The 27,373-nt window shown below is 55.2% G+C and overlaps 2 protein-coding genes across 16 annotated transcripts in view; one reads left to right on the top strand and one right to left on the bottom strand.

Annotated features, from left to right (window-relative positions):
* The window catches only part of MAST3 (microtubule associated serine/threonine kinase 3), a 46,350-nt gene that overhangs the window by 14,346 nt on the left and 4,631 nt on the right, over nucleotides 1-27,373 (bottom strand). Inside the window, exons 1-15 of one of the 15 annotated variants that reach the window (XM_055430675.2) lie at nucleotides 25,211-25,307; nucleotides 19,076-19,107; nucleotides 7,662-7,750; nucleotides 7,507-7,579; nucleotides 7,299-7,319; nucleotides 6,702-6,780; nucleotides 6,091-6,251; nucleotides 5,816-5,891; nucleotides 5,307-5,516; nucleotides 5,095-5,196; nucleotides 4,686-4,818; nucleotides 3,120-3,187; nucleotides 2,627-2,712; nucleotides 1,642-1,850; nucleotides 812-950 (exon numbers count right to left, since the gene is read on the bottom strand). In XM_055430675.2, coding sequence (XP_055286650.2) covers nucleotides 812-950; nucleotides 1,642-1,850; nucleotides 2,627-2,712; nucleotides 3,120-3,187; nucleotides 4,686-4,818; nucleotides 5,095-5,196; nucleotides 5,307-5,516; nucleotides 5,816-5,891; nucleotides 6,091-6,251; nucleotides 6,702-6,780; nucleotides 7,299-7,319; nucleotides 7,507-7,579; nucleotides 7,662-7,750; nucleotides 19,076-19,107; nucleotides 25,211-25,249 — 1,517 coding nt within the window. In that variant the 5' untranslated portion in view covers nucleotides 25,250-25,307. Of the gene's footprint in view, nucleotides 1-811; nucleotides 951-1,641; nucleotides 1,851-2,626; nucleotides 2,713-3,119; nucleotides 3,188-4,685; nucleotides 4,819-5,094; nucleotides 5,197-5,306; nucleotides 5,517-5,815; nucleotides 5,892-6,090; nucleotides 6,252-6,701; nucleotides 6,781-7,298; nucleotides 7,320-7,506; nucleotides 7,580-7,661; nucleotides 7,751-10,059; nucleotides 10,473-15,834; nucleotides 15,925-16,201; nucleotides 16,334-19,075; nucleotides 19,108-25,210; nucleotides 25,308-27,373 lie in introns of those variants that run through there. The other 14 variants (XM_088839185.1, XM_088839186.1, XM_055430669.2 and 11 more) reach the window with 14 other exon arrangements.
* On the top strand, nucleotides 9,971-16,713 carry LOC148777185 (uncharacterized). The gene is made up of 2 exons (XM_088838420.1): nucleotides 9,971-10,035; nucleotides 16,188-16,713. Exon 2 carries the CDS (start codon nucleotides 16,264-16,266, stop codon nucleotides 16,711-16,713), a length of 450 nt encoding a protein of 149 aa, XP_088694546.1. The 5' UTR covers nucleotides 9,971-10,035; nucleotides 16,188-16,263.

Here is a 27,373-nt window from a genome sequence, read left to right as displayed (position 1 = left end):
AAGATGGCCTGAAAACATGCAGACTCTCTTAATTAACTAATTATTGGCCACACCACGCAGCACAGCACGTGGGATCTTATTTCCCTGGCCAGGGAATGAACCTGTGTAACCTGCACTGGAAGTGCTGTGTCTTAACCACTGGACCAAAAGGAAAGTAAGTCCTAAAACATGCAGACTCTTGATGCTTATGTTCACACCTCCACGCAGCAAGTACCTGAGAGCTCACATGTCCTGCCTGATGTTCAGAGGGTACCTGATAAAAGAACCGCCCTTTCCTCTGTACACAGCAGGTGCTCAATTAATGCAGGAGGAGCGTGCTTTGAAAATTACGGAGGGGTTACAAAGCCTGAGGGGTTATTCACACTCACACTCGTGTTTTCCAGTCACTCACAGAGGACCTGGCACTCAATAGATGCTTACTAGATGCTAGAATAAAATAAACAGCCCGAGACTCTCTTCCCTACACAGCAGGTGTTCAAGACACGCACAGTCCCTTTCTTCACACATGAGGTTTTGCAAAGTGCATGGTCCTGCTCTCTGTATACAGCTGGTGCCTCATACGGTCAAGTTCACTTCCGTTACGTTGGAGCGGTGCTCTGAGTGCATGGTCCTTTCCCCTGTCTGGTCTGGGCACCCTCTTCGCCAGAGCACCTCCCTAAGTGCACTGTCCTTCCCCTGCACACAGCAGGCGTCTGTTAATTATCTGCTAGCCGCTGAGGCCCCACGATGCCAGCAGGATCCAGATAATGGTGCTTCAGAGCAGCCCCAGACCCACCCAGAGAGCCCGCCCCCAGAGGTGCCCGTCACTCACTTGTCAGGCTTGAGGTCGCGGTGGACGATGCCGTAGTTGTGCAGGTACTCCAGTGCCAGCACCGTCTCGGCGAAGTACATGCGGGCCATGTCCACAGGCAGTGGGCCCATGTTCTTCAGGAGCGTGGCACAGTCGCCACCTGCCAAGGCATGGGCACGCTCGCACAGATCCTTGGCTCTGCAGCTGTGCCTAGACTTGTGCCTGCCCGCCCCCACCTCCACCTACTGCACAGTGTCCCCAGTCAGTCCTGAATTGGGGTGGGGAGCTGGTAGGGGTGGGAGGGTATGCAGACCCTGCTTTCTGACTTGCCTTGGGCAGGGCAGCAGCTCTGTTAAGTGCACAGTCCCTTCCCTTGTACAGAGCTGGTGCCTCCTAAGTGCACGCTCCCTTTCCTTGCCTGGCAGCTACCTTGGTAAATGCTTGTCCCTGCCATTACCTGAAGACACTATTCTTTCCTGAGTTGGAAACATGATCCTACAACTCCTCAGCCTGGCCTCCAACCATCCTAGTCCTTCCAACCCAGGCCTCCAGCCCTCCCTTGCTTTTATTCTAACCTCCAAGCTTCTGCCCACCAGTCCCCTCTGCCTAGGCTGTCCATCCTGCCCCTACCCTATACCCTAGGGTTCTGCCTTCACACTTGTCTTTGGGCTTCCCCATCTCCAACCCCACTGCTGGGTCCCCCACTGCAGACTGAGTCCTTCCTCACACCAAGGTAGGCTGGAACCCCATGGAGGACAGAGCAGACTCTAGCTGGGTCAAAGAAGAGACTGTCTCCTGGATAAGGGGTGAGCTCCCCATTGCTGGAGGCAGGCAAGCCCTCGTGACCACACCTTCCACATACTCCATGACCATGCACAAGTGGCGCCGGGTCTCAAACGAGCAGAACATGCTGACCACGAACGGGTTCTCGGCAAAGGTGAGGATGTCGCGCTCCACGAAGACCTGCTGGATCTGGTTGCGCAGCATCAGGTTCTGCTTGTTGATCTTCTTGATGGCAAAACGCTGCCTCGTTTCCCGGTGCCGCACCAGGTAGACGGCCCTGGGGTGGGGTTGGAGCACGGGTGGGGGGCCTGCTGAAGCCCCGGCAGGCACCGGGACCTGACCTGGTTCCAGAACCCCACATGCCATGCCTTGGCCTGTGCCCTCCACCCAGGCAGCCACTCTGAGGGTTTAAGCCACACTCCCTGGTGTCATATAAAGTGTCAAAGATGACTCCTATGTTGTTTATTTCTTCACAGCTGACTTGAGACCCGTTAGTTCAGAAGCCTCGCTGACACAAACTCAAATTGTGTTCATTATAACTCAAATAAGCAGATTTTTAGCCATTTAGAGCCTGTTGGTTTGGCATACCCTCAGATAACGTAAATGCTGGGGCTATGAAAACCCCAAGCTGCTTCTACCCGATGGAGCTCTCTGACTCAGAGACTCCCCACCGCATTGCTGACACTTAAGCCTGGACACAGAAGCCCCCTCTGTAATTCCCCCCTCCACCCTCCCCCACATGACAGTCTTATGCTATGAGAGATTCCCCCCACCACCTCCGCCAAAGCAAATCTGTCAAAGTGGCATTTAAACAATGCTTGCTGCACACTACTGCCACTGCTTGCTCAGCCCCCAAACTCCCAGAACCCTACACTCGGGGCGAGTAAGGGCCAAGACCATGGATGAGCCCTCCCAAGCCACGTCCCTGCTGGGCTGTGCCTTTACTTCCCTCTGCAGGTCTATCTCTCTGTCTACATACTCAGGGGCTGTGTGGGCTTCAGTCATCCCCAAGGGCGTCTGAAAAATGGGTCTACAGGGGACCCAAAGACTCACCCATAGGCCCCATTGCTAATGAGTTTGATAGTCTCGAAGTCGCTCTCACATGGCTTTCTCCGTGAAGGGCCGACCAGGGCACGACTCTGGAGGAGCAACAGGGGTCAGGGTCCTGCCCCAGCTCAGCAGGCTGTGCTCTTCCTGCCCCCAAGTCCCAACTGGCACCTAATGCTACTTCTCCTGTACATACTTCTCAAACTCACCCTCCAAGTTTGAGATTTTAGCTGAAGCCATGCATGCCCTCCTACCAGGAAACTCCTACACAGCCCGCAAAACCCCACTTTCCAGTGCCCCCTCCAACCCTCCCCTGCCCAACCTTCTCAGCAGGGCAATCTCACCTGCCCCCACCTTCCCCCAAAGTCACAGGCATTCATTAAGCACCGACTATATGCACAACCTCAGCAAATGGCAAACCTAGTTCCTCTCAGGGCCACCTGGTCTACCATCAGAAGAGCAAGACAGGCGGGGGCGCCAAAGCTCTGTGCTGTCTTACCTCAGGGGACTCCTCCGCTGCTGGTGGTTGTCCTTCATTGTCATCAAGGTGACTCAGAGGCACCATCTCTGCAAAATGTGGGAGGAGCCTCAAATGGGGTTTCTGAGCTGGCCGCGCCACCAGCCAGAGACTTCCTGAAGCCTCCAGGGCTCATCTTGGACTGGGGAGAGTACCTCCCCTGACCAGCTCCCATGATCCTGTTGTTGAGTCCCTACTGAGTCCAGGTTTTGGTCAAATCCAGGAGGCTGGACTGAGCAATGACGGAGGAACCTTCTGGACAGGACAGTGGGAAGCCCAGGCTCTGATTGCTCCGGCTATCTTGAATCCTAGCTCCAAGTCTCGGGGCTGTGATGCAGGCCCTCTAGGCTGACACGCTCCTCAGCTCAGGGCAGGGCCCGGGAGAGCCCCCTTAGTTTCCAGCCTCAGCTGGGGTTTAGCAGGGGCAGTCTTGAGTGAGAGTGAGCGGCTGGTGAACATCAATGGTGATGGTGACCATGAAGACAGTGTCTCGTGGTCATAGAGCAAGGCTGAGACGGGGCAGCACAGCCTCGGGTGAGCAAGGCCCAGGTTTGCATGCAGCCCCTCCTGCTCTCAGAGGGCCCCCTACGGCGCTGGGCGGGTGATCTGTACTCAGCCTCAGCTGCCACCTGCCTGCCTGGCCACTTCCTGTTTCCTCTGACACTGGGGCCCCACCCCCGCCACAGCCCTGCCTGCGGAGCACAGTCTCGGCCAGACGGCTAGTCTGAGCGTGATCTGGCCTTGGGCACGCCTGGACCTGAATCCAGCTCAACGGCATAGAGCCTCAGTCTCTGCAACTTTAAATGGGACAATGGCAGCCTGGTCCCCGTGGGTGCCAGCCACTGCGGCTGGGTCCTGCTGACCCAGTCACCCCTTCCTCAGCCACACCCCTTTCTCACTGCTCTTCCAAAAGGCCAGACACACACCCATCTCACGGCCTTTGCCTTCACCACTTTCCCTGTCTGGTTCACTTCCTCTCTCCCCCAAATCTGCATCTGGTCACTTCTCCACCCTCCTGGCCCCAGTTTGAATATAATCTTTCCCCAGAGCTCCCCTGACCACCCCGAGACCAGGCCAGGTTCAAATTCAATGCTTCCCTCAGCACCATGTCTTTTGCCCTGTCCTGACTGTTTGGGGGAGGTTCCTGGCCATTTCAGTTGTGCCCATGGATTGCCCTGTCTGACTCCGTGTCCCACTTCCCAGGCCACAGTCAGAAGAAATTGGGAAAGTGCTTTGGAATTCGCACGACAAGTGAATGCCATTGCTCACAGTGGTTCCCTGGTACCCTGGCCCAACTCGATTTAGCATTTGAGGACGCTGAGGCTCCAAGGCAGCTGGCAGGTCAGGGGATCCAACTTGTGCCCACCTTACCCTGGAATCCTGGGCACCTTACCCAAAATGTGCCCTGCAGGTGGCTGAGGACAGGGCCAAAGAGAGGGAAGGGCAGTGTGGCGCACTCTGGAGTCACATGGGCAGAGGCTGGAACCCTGGCTCCTCCCCATGCTCACCCCAGTTTCCTCTTTCGGCCCCACCCCCACTCCAGCTCACCCTGGAGCGGATCCTTAGCCAGGCCCAGCTGCCCAATGATGTACTGTGGCAGGTCAGTCTTGATTCCCTGGCCCTCTCGGGCCTGGCCCTCGGCAGCCTCCAGCAGGTGGTAAAACTCCTCGGGGTCAAACTCCTGGGGATGCAGAGGGATTGGTCAATCGAGGCCTGGTCCTACCTTCAGGCCTTTGCACACCCGCCTCCCTCCGTCTAAAACATTCTCACCAGTGGCTCCGACTCGTCCCCGGGATCCTAGCTCCTGGTCCCTCTTCTGGGAAGCCCACCCGAGTCTGGTGGCCCCCGGTGTTCCTCTCAAAGCCCTACATGATGGGGACTGTCTCTTTTTAATCTCAGCAGGACTGCTGAGGGCCTGGTCTGAGCCTTGCACCCGGCCATGTGCCAAGACACTCACCAGGCACTCAAGGAGCCTCGCTGGCCGTGAAATGATGATCAGCAGCTTCCGGACAAGCTGGACAATGAAGCCAACTTCCTCACTGTCTGAGCGCTCGTGGGCCTGGGAGCAGATAGGTGGTAGCATCATACACCAGCCCCCGGTCCCGCCCTGCCCTGCCCAGGGACCCCGAAACCCTGTATCCACTCCCCACCTGCCCCACCCCCACGCACATCCTGCAGCAGCCGCTCCAGCTTCTCCTGCATCTCCAGGAAGTAGCGGGAGGTGACAAGCGCCTCTCCAGACTTGGCCAGGCAGTCACGGGCTAGCTCAATGATTTGGTGGTGGATGAAACCCAGGACACCGTCAGCCAGTGCCAGCCGGGCGCCGGGTGAGAAGGCAGCCAGGAACTCCTGCAGACGGCCCTCCATCTGTGCTGTGGCCTGGGCAGAAGTGGGGGGTGGGGGGAAGATGGGGTGACCTGGTCATTGCACGGGGCCTGGGAGCAACATGTGCAGACGGGGGCGGGAGAGAGAGATGTGACGATGGGGTCCAAGGATCGGAGGGGGAGAAGCGATGTGTACAGACGCGAGAGGGGGCGGGGGTGCAGCGTGAGACACAGTGACAGGGAAAAACAATCGCACAGATGGGGGCGGGACCAACCAAGAGGACAGCGCGCGCCACGCAGGGACAGCAGCGAGGAGCGGAGCTGGGGCTGGTCCAGCCACCAGGTGCTGCCCACCTTGGGGAATCTCTCCCGGTACACATGATTCATCATTACGATCTCATTGTCGAAGGTCCCTGTGGTGCGTCCAGGGCTGAAGGAGGGGACAACTGGCTTAAGACATGGGACCCAAAACACAGCCCAGGGAAGGGTGGCTGAGCTGGGACTGAGGGCCCAGGGCTAGTGGCCGGGCTTGGGCAGGGTCAGGACCGGAGGTGGAGGGGGAGCCACGCGGTGGGTCCCAAAGGCAGCCCAGGGAAGGGCCGGGGCTGGGGTCAGAGGTGGAGGCCCACCTGAGGCTGCGGGAGCGGGGGCGGAGGCGAGGTGAGCGGTGGCCGCCCTCCTCATCAGCCACACTGTCTGAGCTGCGGAAATGCTTGGACAGGAAGCAGAGCTCGTCCGGCGTCGGCTGGAAAGGAAGCTGGTGGAGGCGCTCCCGAGAGGATGAGCTCGACTGGCAGGAGGGGGTATCAGGGCCATGGGTGCACAGTCAGCACCGCAGCCAGGACCCCAGCATTATCCTAGCTCTCAAGGCCCAGTCTGTTGGTCATCATGGTAACTCTCCTGCCTCTCTCTCCTGTGCATCCTTCAAAACTCCAGCTTTGATGCCCCTTCCTCCAAGAAGCCCTCGCAACTCCAAGACCCCCTCTAACCAGACCTTCCCTGACCCCACAGGATGCAGATATCTGTGTACACCCGACCAGAAGCCCTTGGGGCCAAGGCTGGGTCCTTTCAGGGACCCCCACGTTGCTCAAAATGGAGCAGAGAGGGGGGAAGCCAGGATGTTTTACTGACTAGACAACTATTCAACACCTTAAAAAAACCAAACCAAAACAAAGATGTGTCTCCCCCACCCCCAACCTGGCACTCCCTGGTCTGCCTGCCAAGGTAGGACTATGGGTACCGAGACAGTGGAGCTGGGCGTGTTGGTTCCATAGCCAGAAGACGGGAGCGACGCGAGGGACCATCTTCTGCCGTCGGCCCTGGGGAGGAGAACGAGAAGTTGGAAGGGAGGCATGGCCCCTGAGGTTTGTGGGGACCAAGGGCAGGTACTACGGCTGGCAGATCCTGGCCCCGCCAGAGGAAGGACCTTCTGCAAAGGCCAAGAACAGGAATACAGGGTGAGCAAATCCACTGTGTTTCTCTCCTTGTTCTCCAGATGCCTCCTCCAGGAAGTCCTCCCTGATGCCAGCTGCCACCAAAGCTGCTCTTTGAGTTGCAGCTGCTGGGGTACATGCTGGCCACTCCCACCAGCCTGAGGATGCCCTGAGGGCCAAAGTCCAGCCTCCCATTCCTCAGCCCCCCAGCGGAGGGCATGGCACCCAGCAGGAATGCAATAAACGTTGTTGAATGAATAAGTGACATTTAAATGCCTGGCACACAACAGCTCCTCTGCCAGTTCTTGTTAGGTGAATTAATAACTTTCAGTGAGTGAGAGATTCCTGGACCAGGCCATGCCATCCCCGCCCCCACCCCCTCCCCAAGGGCTCCTAGAAATTACCTGTCTGTGCGTGCGATGTGGCTGTAGGAGGTCGTGCATGCATGCGTTTGCCAGGGGCGGGAGCCAGAGGGGGGACCACCGCAGGGCAGAGGCCAGGGGAGGGGGAAAAGGCTGATGAGGAGACAGGTCCAGCCACCAAGCACAGGCCCCTGCCTGGCCCCTTGCCCATGGCATCAGCCACCATCCCCCAAAACTGGCAACCACTCACCTCCGTGCGAAAGGGAAGTTGACAGCAGAGGCAGCTGAGAAATTCCGAGGACTGTCTAGGGGGCTGCTACCTGCTGAGGAGGAGGTGGGGAAACTGAGTCAGCGGGAGAGGAGACAGCACACCTCCACCCCAACCCGCCTGCCCCCTGCACTCACCTGTTGGGATGGACAGCGGTGACAGGGGCCGGGAAAGGGTGGGTGAGGGTGTTCCTACCACCAGGCTCTTGCGGTTCCCGCTGCGGCAGCTATTGGGGGAGGTGGGGATAAGGTCAGACCCGGCCTCCTGGCTCAGAGAACTACATGCCCAACCTGGAGCCATGGGTGGCAGCTTCGGGGGCATGACCATGCCCTCTCTGCTCCCCAGGTGGACTCCCCCATGGCCCTGAGTTCAGCCCGGGAGCCCCTGGCCCTGCTTCTCCAGCTTCCGTGTTCACAATCCCACTCCCAGAGCCTTGCCAGGAACACTGGCAAACAAGACAGAGGGTGGAGAGGACCCTGGAACCCACTGGGGGGTTGAGGCAGACCCCCTACTCCATATTAAGCATCTTTTCCCAGGACCACGGCTCCAATCTCCTGGCCAATCCCCTCCCCCGAGACCCCCCCTAAAATGCCAATTTGACCCTTGGAAACCCTAAAGCCGGCATCATGCACAGTTGCATCTTGTTCTGCCAAACTTTGGCCCACGTGTTTTCCTCCCTTCATCCCAGCTCCTTCCTGGCCACCAGATCCCTGGCCCAGGCCCCTCCCTCCTGCCCTTTCCCAGTTTCTCCCACCTGGGCCCTGGCCCCAGCCCCCGCCCTGGCATAGGGAAGTTGGGAGCAACATGGTTCTCCCCGCAACCCTGGCAGTCGCCTGGCAACGGCTCTGCTCGCCCGACAAGTGCCTCAGCCCACGCAGCCAGAGCTGCCAACGCAGCCCGGCCTCAGCAGAACTGCGTAGAGAGGGAGAGATGAAATGCTGGGGCCTCACAGGGCCAGGAACGATGTCCCAGGCAGAAGGCACAATACAGGCCAAGGAAGGCGAGGTCAACAACCCACTCAGGAGACTAAATGTGCAGGGGGGAGGGGTTCAGCCTACCCACTGCTCTGCTTGCCACTGCCCCTCTGAGCCTCGGTTTCCCCATCTGTATACCTTGCAAGGTGCATACACAGTACTCAGCTTTGGGCGGGGCACAGGGTAAACTGTGGCAGGTAGGTATACTGTCATCTTTCTCCCGACATTGCTCACAGGGCTTGGTACATGGTGGGAGAGAAGGCAATGACTCGCCAGAGAAATCACCAACATTCACCAGTACCAAAAAGCCCAGAGGAGGGAGAGACCGGCTACACCCATTTCCCAGCCCGGAAAACTGAGGCCACGGATGTCACCAGCCACAGTGATAGTCCTTTAGTCTGAGGTGCAGAAGCAAAAGTGAAACCCACAGGTTCCTGCAAAACTTCCTGTCAACCCCCCACCCCAACACACACACACTCCACAGTCCACATCCTCTCCCAACCCCTCACCGGACTCCATCCCGAAGCATCATTTTTCACTTTCAACAGCATTTGGGAAAAACACTTGGCCTCCTCCCTCTTGCTCTCAGGCAGGGCCTTCTCAAAAACAGCTACATCTGAGCTCTCAAAGGGGAACTGGCCATCGTATGTTCAATTCCTGAGCATCTATTGAACACCAACTGTTTGCTCAGCCCTTCCTGGAGAAGGCTCAGGACCTCAAGAAGCCGCCTAGTTTTTCCAATAATCACCCTTGTGGTTCAACAGAGACTGAGAAGTATGTCAGAAAAGAGGGGCCTGAAGTCAGTTTCCGGCACCTGATCCCTGAGGTGCCCATGAGCCTTCTACAGCTCCCCGGGTTCTGGAAGAAGAGCCAGAACCCTGAACTGGGCATTCAAGGTCCTTCAGCAGCTGGTCCCATTCCTCAGCCTTTGTCTGTGTTCTCTCCTGGAATGCCTAGACCAAGCACTGGTGAGACACTTAAGCACAGAGAGGTTAAGGAACTGCCTGAGGTCACATATCCTGACATTGGCTGAGCTGGAATTTCCAAGCAGGTCCAGCAGGGCTCACAGCCCTCACTTAGCTTCTCTGCTTTTCAGAAGGAGAAACTGAGACTCCACTTTGCTCTGTATAGAACAAAGCGATTTTTCACCCCCGATAACCGACATGCACACCAGCCTCCTGCAGCAAATATTTACTTCTGAACCAACATTTCCGCTGACTGGGCCCCAAGGACCAAAGAGCCTCAGTTTTTCCAAGAAGCTCCTCCCCAGGTCTGGCCAGAGGACTGACCCAGGTTCGAATCCTGATTCAGTCCCAAATCCCTACAGCCTCTGTCACCACCTGAGCTGACCCTGGCGGACAGACACTCTAGTCTGGGTAAGGAGCGGTGAGAGGAGGGTACCTGGGACCCGAGGGGATACCTAGATCCCAAAGCATCCTCCCACTTCCCCTTACCGCCGCGCACTGTGGCCCTCCCCGCGCTGCCGAGACGCACTTTCGGCAACTCGTGTCTGCTCGATCGGCCGCTGCGCCACTCGGTAGGTCCGCGCGAAGCCCCCTACCTCTTGGAGCGCTGCAGCAACGCGCCCTTGGCCAGGCGGCTCCGGTGGCCGGGCGCCGCCACCGCCGTCCAGTAGCTGGGGTCGGACATGCTTCTTCCCTTTGTGCCGCCGCCGCCGCTAGAGGCCCGAGAGGCACGGGGGCGCAACCAGCGGCGGCGGGGCGCGAACCTTCACCGTGGAATCTGCTCCCGGAGCCCCACGGTGAGGGGCGGGGGGCGCGCCGCGGGGCAGTGGGTATGGGGAGAGGAGGAAGCGCGCGCCCGGGAGCGAGGCCGGGAACCCCGCCCAGGACCGCGCGGGGGCGGGGCCTGGCCTGGCTGGGAGGGGTGAGCGACGCGGAAGCCAGGCCGGCGGACTCGCGTGCTGGCGAGTGGGCGTGGTGTTACCATGGCCGCGGGCGGAGGGGCGGGACGTTGCCAGGGCCGCGGGCGGAGGGGCGGGACGTTGCCGGGGTTGCAGGCGGCGGGGGCGGGGCGTTGGCGGTACCTTAGACCTTGGCTCTCTTTCAGCAAAATGTAAATACGACCGCTTCTCCCTCTACCCACTCCCTAGGCGTTAAGCCCTTCGAGAGTGTGGCACTCAGACCCATCCAGTGGCCTGGTTCAGCTCATGCTACCGCGCCCACGCTGGCTTTACTCCTAAGAATGCCTTTCCTGTCTGGCGAAATCCAGTGTCCCCTTCCTCCAGGAAGACTTCTCTTGTGTCTGTCCAGCTCTGTCTTCCCCTGGCTTGGGCTTCTTTGTCCCCGCATCTTCCAGTAGTGGGCGTGTTTAGCAAACTGAGTCAGAGCACCTGATATGCTCTTCCTGTCTGTATGACAGGAAAGGCCATCAGCCTGGCTACTATTGGGAATCAGACACCTGATTTAACTTCTCAACCCTCAGTATTCTCAACTGTAAAATGGGAGGAATATTGGGCTGACACGAAGATTACTCTGTGTCTCCAAGAGCTCTTGGTAAACATTTGATAAATGGTAGCATTAGGTAAACTTCCAGGCCTCTGTTTCCCCATCTACACAGGTCCATTTGTGAAAATGCAATAAAAGAGCTGATTCACTGGAAAAGACCCTGATGCTTGGAAAGACTGAAGGCCAAAAGAGAAGGGGGCAGCAGAGTATGAGATAGTTAGATACCATCACCAACTCAGTTGGACATGAATTTGAGCAAACTCTGGGAGACAGTGGAGGACAGAGGAGCCTGGTGGACTACAGTCCATGAGGCCCCAAAGAGTCAGACAGGACTTAGCAACTGAATAACAATGAAATCAGAGGCACAGAAAGTGCCTGGTACAAAGCTGGGGTACAGAGTATCTTCATTATGTAATGCATCACACAGTAGACTGAATTAATGCTTCCTACTTTCATGACAGCCCCCCCAGGAAATCAGGGACAGTGTCATCCTGAAGGCAAACCCTCCACAGGCCATACAACACTTTGGGAACTAGCCCAGGCAGGACTGACCTGGAGCCTGACCCCACATCTGAGAAAACCGAGGCATACAGAGGGCATTGCTGGTACACAGCCCTAACCCTGCGCATCCATCATGCCACTGATTTTGCTTCTCTAGTCTCTCTCAGACTCCCCACCTTGCCCCCTCCAAGCCTGGTGTCACCTTCAGGTGGCCCAGATATTGCTGAGTGTCTCCCCAGGCCCTCCAGACTGAGGCTCAAACAACCCAGACCTAGCCACTCGTTCACTTAAAAAAACACCCTTTGTACTGAACACTGGGGATGCAGGGCACAAATAATCCCTGCAGGCAGGGTCCCTAGTCTGGGAAGGGAGGCAGAGAGTAGACAGGAAACAATTACATGAACAAGTTAATTTCTGAAGTCAAGGAAAGCAAAGAACAGGGGTAACACTGACAAAGGACAACTTTAGCCTTTCTGAAGTGACACTGCAGCCAGCCACACACTGAGAAGCCAGAGGGGCCAGCCATGGAGAAAAAGCATCTCAGGCAGAGAGCACAGCTCATACAAAGGCCCTGAGGCAGGGCTGAGAGGAAGATACCAGCAAGACTCTCCACACAGGCCTTGTGGGCTGCAAGGAGGATGGCAGTTTTATTGCAGGGGCAATAGGGAGCCATGGAGGATGTGTGAGCAGAGGAAGGGTGTGATCCGGAGTATTGTGAAACATCCTCCCTCATGTCTGCCATGGGGAACAGGAGCTGTTGGGGCAGGAGTGGAAGGTGTCAGGAGGCTAGTGAGGAGCTGTAACAGGGCCTATGAGGGGGATACTGAGGGCTGGCCCAGGGTGGGGCCATAGAGTGAAGTGGGTAAATTCTGGATGTATTCTGAGGCTAAAGAAGAGGTGCTGTTAAGGGGTCAGATGAAGAGATGAGGATAAGAGAGGTTACCCTGGATCCTCAGGTATTTAGCCAGAGCCACGAACAGGAAACGGAGGCTCCTGCCTGGGAGGAATTTGCGGTCCCATAGGTCTAGGAACCCAAGTAGGGATGAAGTCATGGTCTCATGCACCATACGCTAACACGCTATATCCACAAGCTCCTCCCTGCCCCCCCATCACATGTGCCAGGGACACTTCTGCACACAGTTAGGAAAGGAGCTGCCCATCATTCCCAGCCTGCACTGCCTGCCTGCCTCCCATTACGCCCACAATGCTGGCATCCCCAGCAGCTGCTTCTCCCACGCCCATCTGGCCTCAGTTTCCTCCTCTGCAGACCAGGCTACAGCTGGCAATTCAGGGGACCCATGGCCATGGCAAAGACCTCCCGTGAAAGGCTAGCTGAGCCAGTAATCTCCAGCACCAGCCCACCACCCACCAGATCAAGGTTCTCCCCTGCTCACACACCCTCCATGGCTCATCATTTTACAGCAAATCCGCACTCCTGGGTTAATCCCTTTCCTAGGGTTCAGATCCTAGCTTTGTGCCTAGGGCTTTGCCTCTCTCTGCCTATGCCAGTAACCGTGTAAACATGAAAGCCCTCGGTGGACATACGGACATTCCTGACCCCACATCGGTCAGACCATTGCATCCCCTTCCACCTGCCCATGAGCTGTCCACACCCCTCCAAGCCCCATACCCTGCAGGGTTCCCAGTACCCTCAGTAGAAAATCTAAACCCTTACTGTCCTTGGTATCCAAGGCCAGAGGGAACCCTCCTTTGACAACACTGTTCCTGCTTGGAACAGCCTCTCTGTTGTCCCCTTGGCCATATGGACCCAACTCAAGACCTTCTCTTCAATCTGCTCCCTGCACCCCAACATGGGTGGCGCCCTCCCAGCCGCTTCCTATTTGTGCCCCAAGCATTAACTGAGCACCTGCTGTCTACCAGGCTGTGCCTGAGGTTATAGGATGACCAGGACAGATGAAGTCAGGCCCTCAAGGGGCTCCCAAACCTTTGCGTGAAAAAAACAACCCCATAATCACACAAGAAAACATAGAGGGACTTCCCTGGTAGTCCAGTGGTTGAGAATCTGCCATCTAATGGAGGGGACAGGGGTTCAATCCCTGGTTGGGGAACTGGGATCCCACATGTTGTGGGGCAACTGACCCCGCCCTAACTACTGAGTTTACATCCTAAGCCCGAGTACCACAGCTAGAGAGAAACCTGTGCACTGCAACGAAAGATCCCGCATGCATCAACCAGGAGCATGAGTGCTGTAACTAAGACCCACCGCATCACACTCATGGTGGGGTCAGGATGCAAAACATGAATGTAAGTGGGGCTTGGGGCCCTTATGGTGGGGCAGGGGTGGGGAGGCGAGGAAAGGCTTCCTATCTGAGATCTTGACAGAGACTTGACAGATGAAGAAAGGAGTAAATGGAGAAAATGGAGCTCTAGGCAGTGGAGGGGGGCAGCAAATGCAAAGGCCCTGAGGCTGGACCAGGTTATACTCTGGCAGTCCGGGAAGCCACATGAATAGTCAGGTGAGCTCCGGAGAGAGACGGATGGGCGGGGGTGGAGGGGTGCTTCAGTGTCCACCTAACTCTTTCCTATTTACACAGTTACTGGCACACTGTGGGCTGGACCCATAGGGCTTTGGAGGCTGAGGGGACAAGTGTGGGCTTATTCCTAAAGTGCTCAGAGCAGAGACAGGGACCGGTTCTTTGCCTGGCCCAAGCCAATGTGGCTCTGCTGCCCCCTGGTGGCGAGAAAGGGGACCAGCGGACTCAGCTTTGGCCCCAAGCTCTCTTCCTCCATTTCCTCCTGGTAAAACTGGCTTATCTGCTTTCAACAGGTCCCTCCTCATCCGGTCCTCACCTGGGGTTGAGGCCAAAGACTCAAGAGTCAGATCTGGCCTGATACTCTCTCCCAAGGTGCCCCTGGACAACACAGAGGTCCTAAGCTGTAATCTCCTCCTCTGCTAAACAGGGGGCGACACCATCTCTGCCTTCCATTGAGGCACCCCAGCCTGGTCCAGATCACACCATCTCCTACCTGGATGTTGCCCTAGCCACTTCCCTGCCTCCGTCACCTCCATTCCTATCTCCTGTCCCCAGCCAACCTTTCTTCCCCCAAGGTGGCCACAGAGGCTTTAAAAATCTTGGTCCTGAGACTTCCCTAGTGGTCTAGTTGTTAAGACTGTGTGCTTCTACTGCAAGGGGTGTGGATTAGATCCCTGGTTGGGGAACTAAGACCCCACATAGTGCGGGGAGCGTGGCCATAAATAAATAAATAAAAAAATAAGTCTTGGTCCTGTCTCAGGACCTCTGCAAGTGCACTTCTCTCTGTTGGTGCCTTCCTTCCCCTAGCTCTGTTCAGGCCTTGGCTCAGACACCATCTCCCTCTGAATGTGTCTTGTTTGCCCATGCCACTGTTCATTGCCTACTGCCTGAGAACTGCCTGAGAGCCCCATGAGGAAGAAACTATGCTCCTCTGGTTCACAGCTATGCCTTTAGCCCCTTGCACACAGTAGATGCCCAGCACCTTGAGTGCGCTCCAAAGTGTTCTCTCTTCTCTCCATTAAAGGCCCAGGGAAAGAGTCTGAGCAGCTCATTCATACTAAGGTGTAAATGGTTGATATGCCATCAAATTCTAGACATCACTGACCTGTACCTCTGTCACCTCCCTAAATTTTGCCCAAGCTGTGCGAGGAGCCCATTATAACCTTGATGTTCTTTCCTGTACAGGGGCAAGACCCTGAGATGCCCACTTCTCCAGTTACTGAGGGTAATTCAAACTCTTAACAGACTCTGATGCAAAGCTGGTCCGGACACTTAGACCCCAGACATACTGAACCAGGAGAACTGATGTCTCCTCTCTGAACCTCAGTTTCCTCTGCTTGGAAATGGGATCAGAAAGGGCGCTTCTCTCCCAAGGTTGTGGAGGGGAAAGAAGGCATTTGGTAGAGAGCTGGTGCTCAGTCAAGCTGGTTCTTTTCTCCCTATACCACTCTGCCTGGTTTAGTTCAGTGCTGGGGCTCCAATGGTGGACTCTCAGCCTTAGGGGTGAGTGAGTGAGTGAGTGAGTGTGTGTGTACATTCAGAGGGAGGAGTTTTCAGGCCAGCTTCTGCTGGGTCACAGCCCAGGAGGCCAGGCCAATTCATCAAGGGCCTGAACAGGCTGGGAACCCAGCACCTGTCTCGCCCTGGCCATCTGCCAGAAGGGGGGCCTGCTGGCTCTGACTGAATATGGAATTTTCCCATCATGGTCCTAGTGTGGATCACAGTGTCATTTTATGGAGGGGTAAACTGAGGCCCGAGAGTCCCTGTCACCAGCCCACAGTACCTTGGGGGAGGGAGCTGGATCTGGGCGGCTTCCAAGTCTCTGGGGTGCCAGGGCAGTGTCCGTGCCCGCCCGCCTGCACTGCCACTTACCTCCAGGGGTGCAGGCCCAGCGAGGGGCTGCAGGGGCTGCAGGGGCTGCTGGGACTCAGCAAGGACGGGCTCTGGCTGCTTGGAGACAGACTGCAAAGAAAGAGGCCGGGGACGGTGAACCTGGCAACGGCCCCTGCGTGAGGTTGGAGACGGGACCAGGGCGTGGTTCCCTTAGGGAGAAGGGGCCTGAGGCTGGGGATACTGGGTCTACCGTAGGCCACGAGGGCGGGGCCAGACCGATGACCCGGGAGGGCTCCCCGGAGGCGGTGGTGCGATTCGGGGCGACTTGAACAGAGACGCGGAGGAAGGGTGGTTGTCACCCTGCCCCTCTTCCCCTCCCTCTCCCCTTCCAGGGTCAAGCACTCACTCGAGGGTCAGCGCCGGGATGTGCAGCTTGTCCCTGCGGGACTTCATGCCGAGGCCGCGCCTATGAGACCGCGACCGAGTACTGACGCCCCCTTCGTGGCCGCCCTGATCGTGTCGCAACCGGACGGACAGACACAGGACGCCAGGACAGCACGCCTAGCAGGCGAGGCGGACGCGGAGTGGGGGCTGGGCTGCGGGGGGCGGGGAGGGCGGGCTCTCTCCGCCCAGGGGCGGGGCTCCGAGCCCTGCACCTACGCGCAGGCCCAGCCTAGCAGGAAAGATCGGATTGCCGGAGGCAGGAGGCAACGGTGCCACCTTCTCCCAGGAAGGACCGGCGAGGGTGCCGGGCTTCGAGTCACTGAGCTGCACAGTCGGAAAGGAAGGGCGGTCACTGCCTTCTCAACCGGGTTCATTGCTCCATCAACTGGCCCCGCCCCTTCCCGGCTGAGACCCGGCGCTCGCCCAGCCCCGCCCTCGGTGCAAGCGGCGGGGTGTCTCTTGACCCGGGATTGAGCGTGCCCCGCCCCTATCCTCCCACTGGCCACCGCCGCCGGGGCTCAGCCCCGCGTCCCTAGCCACCCGCAGCAGGTGTCAGCATCTCCCGGCACACCGGAGGCCCCGACCACGCCTCCGGGCCTTTGCTTCCCTGGGTTCCCTCTGCCAGGGCCGTTATCGCCCTCATTCATATCCGAATTCGGCCCCACCAGCCCCCCTGATACAAGTGGACCTCCGGCGCTCCGAGCCCCAGCCTCCCTCCCGCCCAGCCCAGATTCCCGAAAGTCTGGGGTTGTCTATGTCTGGCCGCAGCCCCCCAGAAATCCTGGTTAGAACAAGTCAGGCACACCGCAGGTGGCTAAGAGTAGGCAACCTTCAGGGAGTGTTTGTCCTGGTCCTACGCCGTGGTCCCGGACCTTGCCCTCTGCAGTTTGGACTGATTCACCGCCCACCACCCCGCCCCCAGCCTGAGCAAAGGCTGGGGACAGTGCCGGCCTTCCGGGCGGCGTCCAAGCCCCGCCCCTACCGGGGCCCGCAGGTCCCTCCCCACCTGCTGCACTACCCGCCGTCCAACAAGAGAGGGTCTGGACTTGGGGGCTACTCTGACACCAGCCCCACCACCAGACTTCAAACTCTCATCCAGCCCCCAGGATCTACCCCTTTCCCTCTCTCTCCAGTCCTGTCTCCATGCTGTTTCTCCAGTAGTAAGCTAGTTCGCACCTCAGGACCTTCGACCATGCAGTTCTCTCTACCTGGAATGCTGTTCCCCCTACCCTTTCCCCTGGCCTCTCTCCCTCCTCTTCCAGATCGAGTCTCAAATGTCACTTCCTCTAAAGCCACCCTCCAGCCCCCTCTGTCCGCTTCTAATTTCTCCCCTGTATAACATCACTTCCCAGGTGCCACAGTGGTAAAGTATCAGCCTGCCAATACAAGAGACCAAGAGACAAGGGGTTGAATCGCTGGGTCAGGAAGATCCCCTGGAGTAGGAAATGGCAACCTGCTCCAGTATTCTTGCCTGAAAAATCCCATGGACAGAGGAAGCTGGGAGGCTACAGTCTATGGGGTTGCAAAAACCAGATATGACTGAGCGTGCACGTAAGCGCGCGCGCACACACACACACATGCTATACATGCTATAGAACATCACTTCATCATTTTGTCGAAGAGAGTGCAAGCTACATGACAGGGTCCAGCACTGACTTCTCACCCTGTCGCCTGTGCCTGGAACAGAACCTCGTACACAGTAGATACTCAAAAAGAAGTTTACTGAGGGAGTGATTTCACTGAGGCGCAAGGGAATTCCCACCCTCAACTCAGGCAAACGCAGCTTCCAAGCCTCCAAAGAGGGAGTGTTTGCCGTCACACTTCCCCAGACCACCAGCACAAGGCAAACTCCTCCCCTTCCTGGACTTTGGTTTTCCCACCGGTGCTGCTAAGTGGCTTTGCTCGTGTCCAACTCTTTGTGACCCCATGGACTGTAGCCCACCGGGCTGTCTGACCATGGGATTTCCGGGGCAAGAATACTGGAGTGGGTAGCCATTCCCTTCTCCAGGGGATCTTCCTGACCCAAGGATCAATCCTGCGTCTCCTATATTGCAGGCAGTCTCCTGCACTGCATGCGAATTCTTTATCAACTGAGCTACCAGGGAAGCCAACATAAATAAACCTATGTAAACCTGGGGGCTTCTCAGGTGGCTCAGTGATAAAGAATCCGCCTGCCAATGCAAGAGACACAAGAGACACAGATTCGATCCCTGGGTCAGGAACATCCTCTGGAGAAGGGCACGGCAACCCACTCCAGTATTCTTTCCTGAGAAACCCTATGGACAGAGGAACCTGGTGGACTACTGTCCAGGTGGTCACAAAGAGTGGAACATGACTTGGCGACTAAACAACATCAACAAACCAGTGAAGACACTTAACAAATCTTCTTTGAGTTTGAGGGATCTCACAATGCCAACCACCGGGAACATTAATGTGACCCCGAATCCTATGATTTTCCACCGATGTTCCCTGAAATAGAGTGAGCTTTCTGTCATGGGAGGCATGCAAGCCGATTCCAGGACACCTGATTGGAATTCTATAGTTTGGACCCTGGATACCACCCTTTCAAGTTGGGTGCTTTTGAGCCAGTGATGCAACTCTTATGCATTTCCGGCTCCCGTTTGCAAACTGGCATGATCTGCACCTCACCTCCCAGCCTGCGGTGAGGTGCCTGTGAAGTACTTTGCAAACACCAGCGGGGAAGGGGGGCAGGGCAGGATCAAGGTGAGAAGCTTTGTAGTAATTATTAAATAACACAATTCAGATGCTGCCGCTGAAATATCTGTGCCCAGGACCACAGGGCTCCACCCAGCCAACTGGCCCCAGGTGAACTCACCCACGTCCCCGGCGTGGTAGGCTCAGCTCCTTCTGAAAAGAAAACAGGAGTCATTCCCAAGGAGACAAACCCCTCGTTTCCCTAGCCTTCCACTCACCTCATCTCCCAGTTGGCCCCTTGTTCACCCTGTTCTAACCAGTGCCTCTTTTCTGCTCACCCCATACACTGAACTCAGCCCTGCCTCAGGGCCTTTGCACCAGCTGTATCCTCTGTTAGGACCACTTTCCCTCCCTTCTGGTGCTAGTTAATTGAAGTTCATCCCTCAGGTCTCAGTTCAAACATCCTTTCCTCCAGGAAGCCCTCTCAGACTCCTTACATTAAAAATAACTTCATTATTTAAAATAAATTAGTTGATTTAACAAAGAACTATATCAGTAGTGGTTAAATACTAATATTCTACTGAGGAAAGTAGACTGAGAGCAGAAGAACTGATGCTTTCAAATTGTGGTGCTGGAAAAGACTCTTGAGAGTCTCTTGGACTTCAAGGAGATCAAATCAGTCATTCTTAAAGGAAATCAACCTGTGAATTCATTGGTGGGACTGATGCTGAAGCTGAAGCCCCAATACTTTGGCCATCTGATGTGAAGAACTGACTCATTGGAAAAGACACTGATGCTGGGAAAGATTGAGGGCAGGAGGAGAAGGGGGCAACAGAGGATGAGATGATTAGATAGCATCACTGACTCAATGGACATGAATTTAAGCAAACTCCGGGGGATAGTGAAGGACAGGGAAGCCTGGTGTGCTGCATCCCATGGGGTCGCAAAGAGTCAGACACAACCTAGCGACTGAATAGCAACAATTGAAGAAAGGGAGATTCCTGCATCATCCTTGCCCTGTGCCCTCCCAGCTCTGAAAGCCATTTCTGCTCACCCTCTGCAATATCCAGGCAGGTTTGGGTCCTGGTCATCAATGGGTGCACAAACCCTATTGAAGATGCAGAACTCAGCAAGCTGATCTGCACCAATCCTGGGTGTCCCTACCATATACAAGAAATCCCTATGCTTGGGGTCCACTGTGATCCCAGAGTCCATCCTCAAATGTGGTTTGCCCAAGAGGACTTTTTAATTCTCAAAAGGCTGTGTAGCACAAGTTTAGAATCCGAGGACACTCAGACCTGGGTCCAGATCTATTATCTCTTCCTGTCTGTGGGACCCTGAGCCAAGTGGTTGGTACCCCCTGTGCTTTGATTTCCCCATGTGTAATGTGGAGATAATGTAAAGTGGGGTCTGGAGTAAAAATGATCAGAAATTATTACCGTCGCCTGTTGTTGTTGTGTTATTTTTGAATTTAGCAAGGGCCTTCGCAGACTATCACAATACTCGCTAAATTTTACTCACATTCACTGAGCCTCTACTACGTACCAGGAGCTGAGGCCTTTTTACAGGCAGGGTAACTGAGCGCGGAGGGCAGCAGCTGCCCACATCTCTTGACTGAGGTAGGGTCGGGAATCCAGGTCTCTGGACACCACACACAAACACACACGCTGGGGTGGTAGCGTCGAGGATGCACAACTATTTTTATCTCGGTGGGTTCAGGGCTGCCCACATCTAGAGTTGGGCGTTCGTCATGGCAACAATGACGTCATCAGCCCCCGCAGCCAATTGGAGGGGGCCGGAAGCTGCTGGGCCCGGAGATGACAGGGCTGGGAAGGGTTGACAGGGTGTCCAGCAGAGGAAGAGATGGATCTGCAGGGGTGGGGCGAAGCCCCGAGGCTGGACCCCCAACTACCTTGAGCTCAGAAAATCAAGTCAGAGCCCTTCAAGATTGGAGGAGGCTCACCTGCCAACCTGAGGTCTCCTTGTTTGCTTGAATACCTCCAGGGATGGAGAGCTCAGTATCGTGCAGGGCAAACAGTCCCAGACCCACCACCATTAGGGGCTCCACTGGCCCCCTCCAATTGTTGTGAGTTCTTATGCCAGCTTCCTCCTTCCCCTACTAACCCACAAAACAGTGAGGAGCTGGGATCTGAGCTCAGGGGTTTTTGCTGTGCCCACACGTGTACACACACACATACACCATCACAGCCATTTCCTTCTAAGATCCTGACAGTTCTTGGTTCCCAGTCTGGCTCCCCAATCTGGGCTGTATGATCTCCGCCAAACAACTGCATCCCTCTGAGCCTCAGTTTCCTTGTTTGGAAATGGTCCAGTTACATAGGGCCCTGAAGGAGTCAAGCAGCAGGCTCAGGGCCTGATGCTGGGGGAGGCTTTGATAAAAGGAAACCAAGACAATTGTTTTGTGAGGTTGGTAACTCACAATTAACCCACAAATTTTAATTTACTTCCAAAATACAAAAAGATGTGAAGTGGCAAAGAGAGATGAGGGAAGGTCAGTAGCCCCCTGCATAGGCTCAGCGGAATGCTGGGCCCACATGGAACTCTCCCGGAACCACCCCCGGACCCTCTGTTCCCTGCACCATCTGCTTCTGCCTTCAGCCTCCTCTTTGCCAGCTGTTCCTCAGGGAGTGGTTCTCGCCTAGAAAGGGGGTGGAGGTGGAGGGGGGGTCCAACCCCCTGGAACCGCCCTTTAAAGATAATATTTATGGTATCCTCTTCTGGACTGGGTGATGCTGCCTCTTCACCAGAAGCCTCAGCTCCACCTGGAGGAATCCCCAGTCTGAAGGAGACAGGGGAAGGCATGGACACCCCCACACTGGAGGCACTAGCAAGGACCCAGAGGAAGAGAAGGGCCTGGAGGGAGTGGGGAGCCAAAAGACTTCCTGGAGGGGTCTCCAAGTTAGACCAGCAGGCTAGTGGGAAACACCAGGGTGGAGGTGGGATGCAGCCCAGTGGGTACCAAGTCTCATGGGAAGATGGCAGCTGGAGTAGACAGAGAGATCAGTAGGGACCGCATGGCACCAGCCAGAGGACTTCCTGGAGGAGGAGAATAGTTGGAACTGGGCCATGAGAATGCCAGATGGTCCTTCCAGGGAGCTTCCCCAGCAGCAGCAGAGACAAAGTCCAGATGCAGACTGGCCAATTTCTCTGTCCCCGCGTGCTCTGTTTGGGGATCTGGTGTTATAAAATTCTGTCATTTGTGAAGCAAAGGGCCTAATGGGAAATGAAAATAATGATAGAATAACAGTGGTAGTAATCCTAGTAATAACAGCTTATGTTAACTGGCGCCGACAACCGCTAAACAGAAGGCTGAGCTTAACCCAAACCAGGAAAAGCCAGTCTCCTCTTCCCTTTACCCATAGCCAAGGCACACTGGTGGCCCACGGGCCAAGTCAGGTCCTATTTATGACCTCCAAATACTCAGTCAGGCTTCCCTGGTGGTTTAGCGATGAAGAATCTGCCCACCAATGCAGGAGACAAAGGCTTGATCCCTGGGTGGGGAAGATCCTCTGGAGAAGGAAACAGCAACCCACTCCAGTATTCTTGCCTGGGAAATCTCACAGACAGAGGAGCCTGTTGGGCTACAGTCCATGGAGTTGCAAAGAACTGGACACACTTATCAACTAAACAACAACAAAACCACTCAGCTAACAGCATACTCTGCATCACCACAGTCAGATTGGCCAGGACACCTCCATGTATTGTCTGGACTGGCCAATAAGCTCATGACTTTCTCAAACTTTTATGAATTGACTCTTTGACCTGTGGCAAAGATTAGCCTCCAGGATAAATGATTGACTCTGATCAGCAGGCTGACCCTGATTTGGGGGGCGGGGTGCGCGCTCAGGGCTCCAGTTAAAAGAATATGTGACTGATGCCCCAAACCGAAATCCTCAACATCTTTGCACTCTCAAGTGCCAGACCAGTTAGAATTTCAGTTCTGACTTCCTGGCTGTTAATTTCCCTCTCTGAGCCTCAGTTTCCCCCTCTGATAAATAAAGCTAATAATCCCCTGGGCTGTTGGAGACTTAAATGCATGCATTTAGCATTTTTAGGTGCCCCATAATGTGAGTAGTTATTTACACTTCTACTGTTATTTTTAAAAATATTTTCATTGTATCTCCTACTTGGTCCTTTACTGTAGATGCTTTCCTTGTTTCTGGCTCTATTTTAGACCTCCACCTGCTCCAAAGGAGTCTTTCAAAGCTCTCAGATCTGACATGACCTCCCCTGCTCCAGCACCTTCCACAGCTCTTAATCACCCTCGAAAGAAAGTCTAACCTCTTCAAAATCAGTGCTAGAAGCCCTGGAAGTAGATGAGTCCATCTCACATGCCCAGTTCCAGTGCTAAGAAATGGCCTCTGGTTGCTCCATAGACACATATGTTTGCATACATCTGAGCATTTCCACATGCTGTTCCCTCTGTTCAGGTTGCCCTCACTCACCTGGGCAATACCTACTTGTCCCTCCACCTCCTTAGATGGAGTCCTGCCAATGTGGGGTTGGTCTGGAGGGAGAGCCAGGTCTGTGTGGGTTCAGATCCTGACTCTATTACCCACTGGGACACCTGGACAGAGCCTATGATTCTATGAGCCTTAGTTTCCCCATTTGTAACATGGGATTCGTCCTCAGGGAATGGGTACCTCCTCCCATGGAACAGGCCCCCACTTTCTGACGTCAGTTGCACCCCCATTCGCCTACCCGAAGCCAGTTTCTCTATTTTAAGAGGCTGCGGGTGGGGCTCAAATCTATCTGGGGCTCTGGGCGGGGCCTGGTTCCCCAGTGCTCACTGGTCCAGCTGCATCCCTTCGTCTGTGCTCAGGGTCCCCTGATCTTGGCTCAGGCAATGACCCCTGCCGTTCTCCTGCCCCCTCCTTCCCCCTGCCATCAGGGTCTCTGCCTTGCAGCTCTACCCACACCCTCCCTGTTCCCCAACCCAAATCCAGGTGACCGCACCCCCCTTCACCTTCAGACAAGTTCACGGGCTGGAAGCCAGGTTCAAGGCCTGCCTTTCCCCATTCTCCTCAGCTTCAGTGCCCATTTCCCCACCCCTGTCCTTTCTGGCTTCTCTCAGCCTCATTCATTCCCCAAACACCAACCCCCTGCCCTGCCACCAGGGGCTGCCTTCTCTGTCCCAAAGCCACTGGCAACCATCAGTTCAGGTACCATCTCCAGGGGTGCCTGAGGGTGCCCCAGGGCACCTGACCTCTAGGCGGGGTCACCGCTGCTCAGGCATTCATCTCCCCCAACAGGCTGGGAGATCCAGGAGGGCAGTTCCAGGGGTGAACACCCCTCACCACCACTGCTGCCTCTTGGAGCCAGGAGACTAAAGGAGGCACTCAATAAATGTTTGTTGGGTAAATGATGAATCCCAGTTTCCCCACTTGCAACTGGTGGCTTCTACATGTGTGGTCTAAGCTCGAGGGAAAGGGCTAGATTGTCTAAATTCCCATTGAACAGACGGGGAAACTGAGGTCCAGAGAGATCAAAGGAGTTGCCGCCAGAGGTCACCCACACTGGAATGTCAGCCTCTGCTAGCTGTGATGCCTTTTTTCTTATCTCCTCGTGGCGCTGCCTCCCCAACACAAACCCGAGGCCAGGGGTCAGAAAAGGAGAGCCCTTAGAGTGAATGGGGAAACTGAAGTCCGGAGACGCAAGAGTGCGTCCCACCGCCCCTGCCCCCACTCCCCAGGCCACGCAGCCAGTTGGCAGTGGCCGGTGCACCAGAGAGCTGGTTAAGGGTGGGCAAATTACATGCCGCTGGGCGACCTCGGGATTGTGACTTTCCTAGACTGGAGCCTCAGTTTCCTTGTCGGACGAAAGGGCTGCCTGACAGCCCCAGCCTCCCCATCTTTCCTTTTGGGTGAGCTGAGACAGGGATGTGATGGCGCTGCGAAAGCACGAAGCACGTATTAATACACATTAATTAATATTACTATATCCCTAGTAAAAAGATTCATACAACATATCACTAGTTAAAGGATTAACACCAACGACATGAACATACGATGAGCGCTCAAAGGCTGTCGTTGCTCGTATTATTAGAGCTCCTGGTGGAGAGAGCGAAACCCTCAGCCCCTTTCCCCCAAGGAGCCTCAGTTTCTCCATATGGCAAATGGGCAGACCTTCTTCTCACCTAGCGGAAAGCACTTTGAGATGTGAGTGCACAAGCAGGAGCCCCCGGAGCGCGCCCCTCCCTCTGCCTCGGCTTCCCCCTCGTCGGTCCAAGCCCCGATCCCGCACCCAGGCAGGTTCACTCCACCAGCGATCTCTGCCCGCTCCCACGGGGCCTCACCTGGAGCCCACGGCGCCGCAGGAGGCTCGGCTCGTCCATCGCCCGCTAGTCCGCACTGCCGGCCGGCGCCCGGCCCCGCCTCAGCCAGCCAGGCCCCACCCCCCCCGCGCCATTGGCCAAACAGGTCAGCTGACGAGGCCTGACCCCGCCCCTCTCCAGGAGCCGGTTACGAAAGGCCCGCCCCTTTCGGTAGAGCCTGCCCCGCCCTTCCAGGCCCCGCCCCGCCCCTAGAGCCTACAAGTAAACACTTTGCAATACATCTTCCTAGAAGAGAGAATCATCCCCATTTTGCGAATGAGGAAACTGAGGCTCAGGATCCATGTGCCTGGGGCACACAAAAAGGGTGAGGTGGGTGGGGTATTCACTGCTGTTCAAAATTTAACAAGGGCTCACACAGAAAAAAAAATCCTTAAGATACACAACATTTTAAAAACAAGAGTATAAAGAATCAAAGCTAACGCAAAAATGCATGATGAACTAGACATCAACATTCTAAATACAGGATCAGACTCTGCCCTTGCATGACTCTGAATGCTTGCCTCACTCCAATCCTGGCCCTTGTCCCAATAAAACTTTATTTAGAAGAATAAGCAGCCACTGTAGTTATCAGTTTCTTTTTTGATGATGACTGCCTTTGCTGAGTGTCAACTGAGCACCCAACTAAATGCTTCATGAGGACCTCCCCTCAAAGGTATCTGATGGTAATTGTTCACCGTGACTTTGCAGAAGGGAAAGGGAGGCTGGAAAAAGCCTAAAGTCCCAAGGTGGCATCTGCATTCTCTCTTTCCCTGGAACTCCCGCTGTCTCTGCAGCTGCAGGTTCCTTCTTTTACCCTAATGTTCCACCTGACATGACTACATCCTCAGGTTGGAGGTGACCTGGCTGATCGTCTGTGAGGTATTGTAAGATCCCACCAAGCTATGGTAGCCAGACTGAGCACATAAAAAAATATAGGTTGTTGTTGTTTAGTCGCTAAGTTGTGTCTGACAATTTGCAACCCTATGAACTATAGTCCGCCAGGCTCCTCTGTCCATGGAATTTCCCAGACAAGAATACTGGAGTGGGTTCCCATTTCCTTCTCAAGTGGATCTTCCTAACACTGGGATCAAACCCATGTCTCCTGCATTGACAGGGGATTCTTTACCACTGAGCCACCAGGGAAGCCTGTAAAAAAAAAATAATACAGGACTCCAAGACAAAATTTGTTTTTCTCATACATGTGTTGAAATTGGCATATAATTTGCCTACCCTAAAGCTTACCTTTTTAAAGTGCACAATTCTGTGGTTTTTAGACATATTCACAGAGTTGTGCAATCAGCACCACTATCTAACTCCACAACACTTTCATCAACCCCAAAAGAACCCCTACACTAGTAAGCTGTCACCTCCCCATCCCCCTCCCCTTGGCCCCTGGTAAACACCAATCTGCTTTCTGTCTCTGAGAATTTGCCTTTCTGGACATTTCACATGAATAGAATCGCACAACATGTGGTCTCTTGTGTCTGATTTCTTTCACTCAGCACGATGTTGTCAAGATTCGTTCACATTGCAGCAAATGCCACTTCTTTCCTTCTTAGGGGTGAATAATATTCCACTGCATGGATAGTATTTTGTTTATTCATTTATCCATTAATGGATATTTGAGTTATTCTGCTTTTTGCTTCTTGTGAAGAGTGCTGCTGTGAACATTCATGTATCACCTGTATTACAAGTTTTTGTGTGGACATGAATATGCTTTCAGTTCTCTTGGGAGAGTAATATACTTAGGAGTGGAATTCCTGGGTCCTATAGTCACTTGTGCTTCCAAGGTGGTGCTAGTGGTAAAGAACCTGCCTGCCAATGCAGGCGATGTAAGAAATCCAGGTTTGATCCCTGGGTCAGGAAGATCCCCTGGAGGAGGGCATGTAACCCACTCCAATATTCTTGCTTGGAGAATCCTGTGGACAGAGGAGCCTTGGGGCTACAGTCCATGGGGCCACAAAGAGTCAGACACGGCTAAAGGGACTTAGCACGCATGCGTGGTAACCCTGCTGTTAAATGTTTAAAAAAACCACCAAACTGTTTTCCAAAGCAGTCACTGTTAGGGGTTGATTTGCGTTCTCCCCAGATTTGTAAGTTGAAATCCTCATCCCCCAGTACCTCTGAATGTATTTGGAGACAAGG

Source organism: Moschus berezovskii, chromosome 8, assembly GCF_049115385.1.
Source record: "Moschus berezovskii isolate FMDL1 chromosome 8, NW_MosBer_1.0, whole genome shotgun sequence".
NCBI classification, from domain to species: Eukaryota; Metazoa; Chordata; class Mammalia; order Artiodactyla; family Moschidae; genus Moschus; species Moschus berezovskii.
This window is presented reverse-complemented; position numbering and strand designations above follow the sequence as displayed.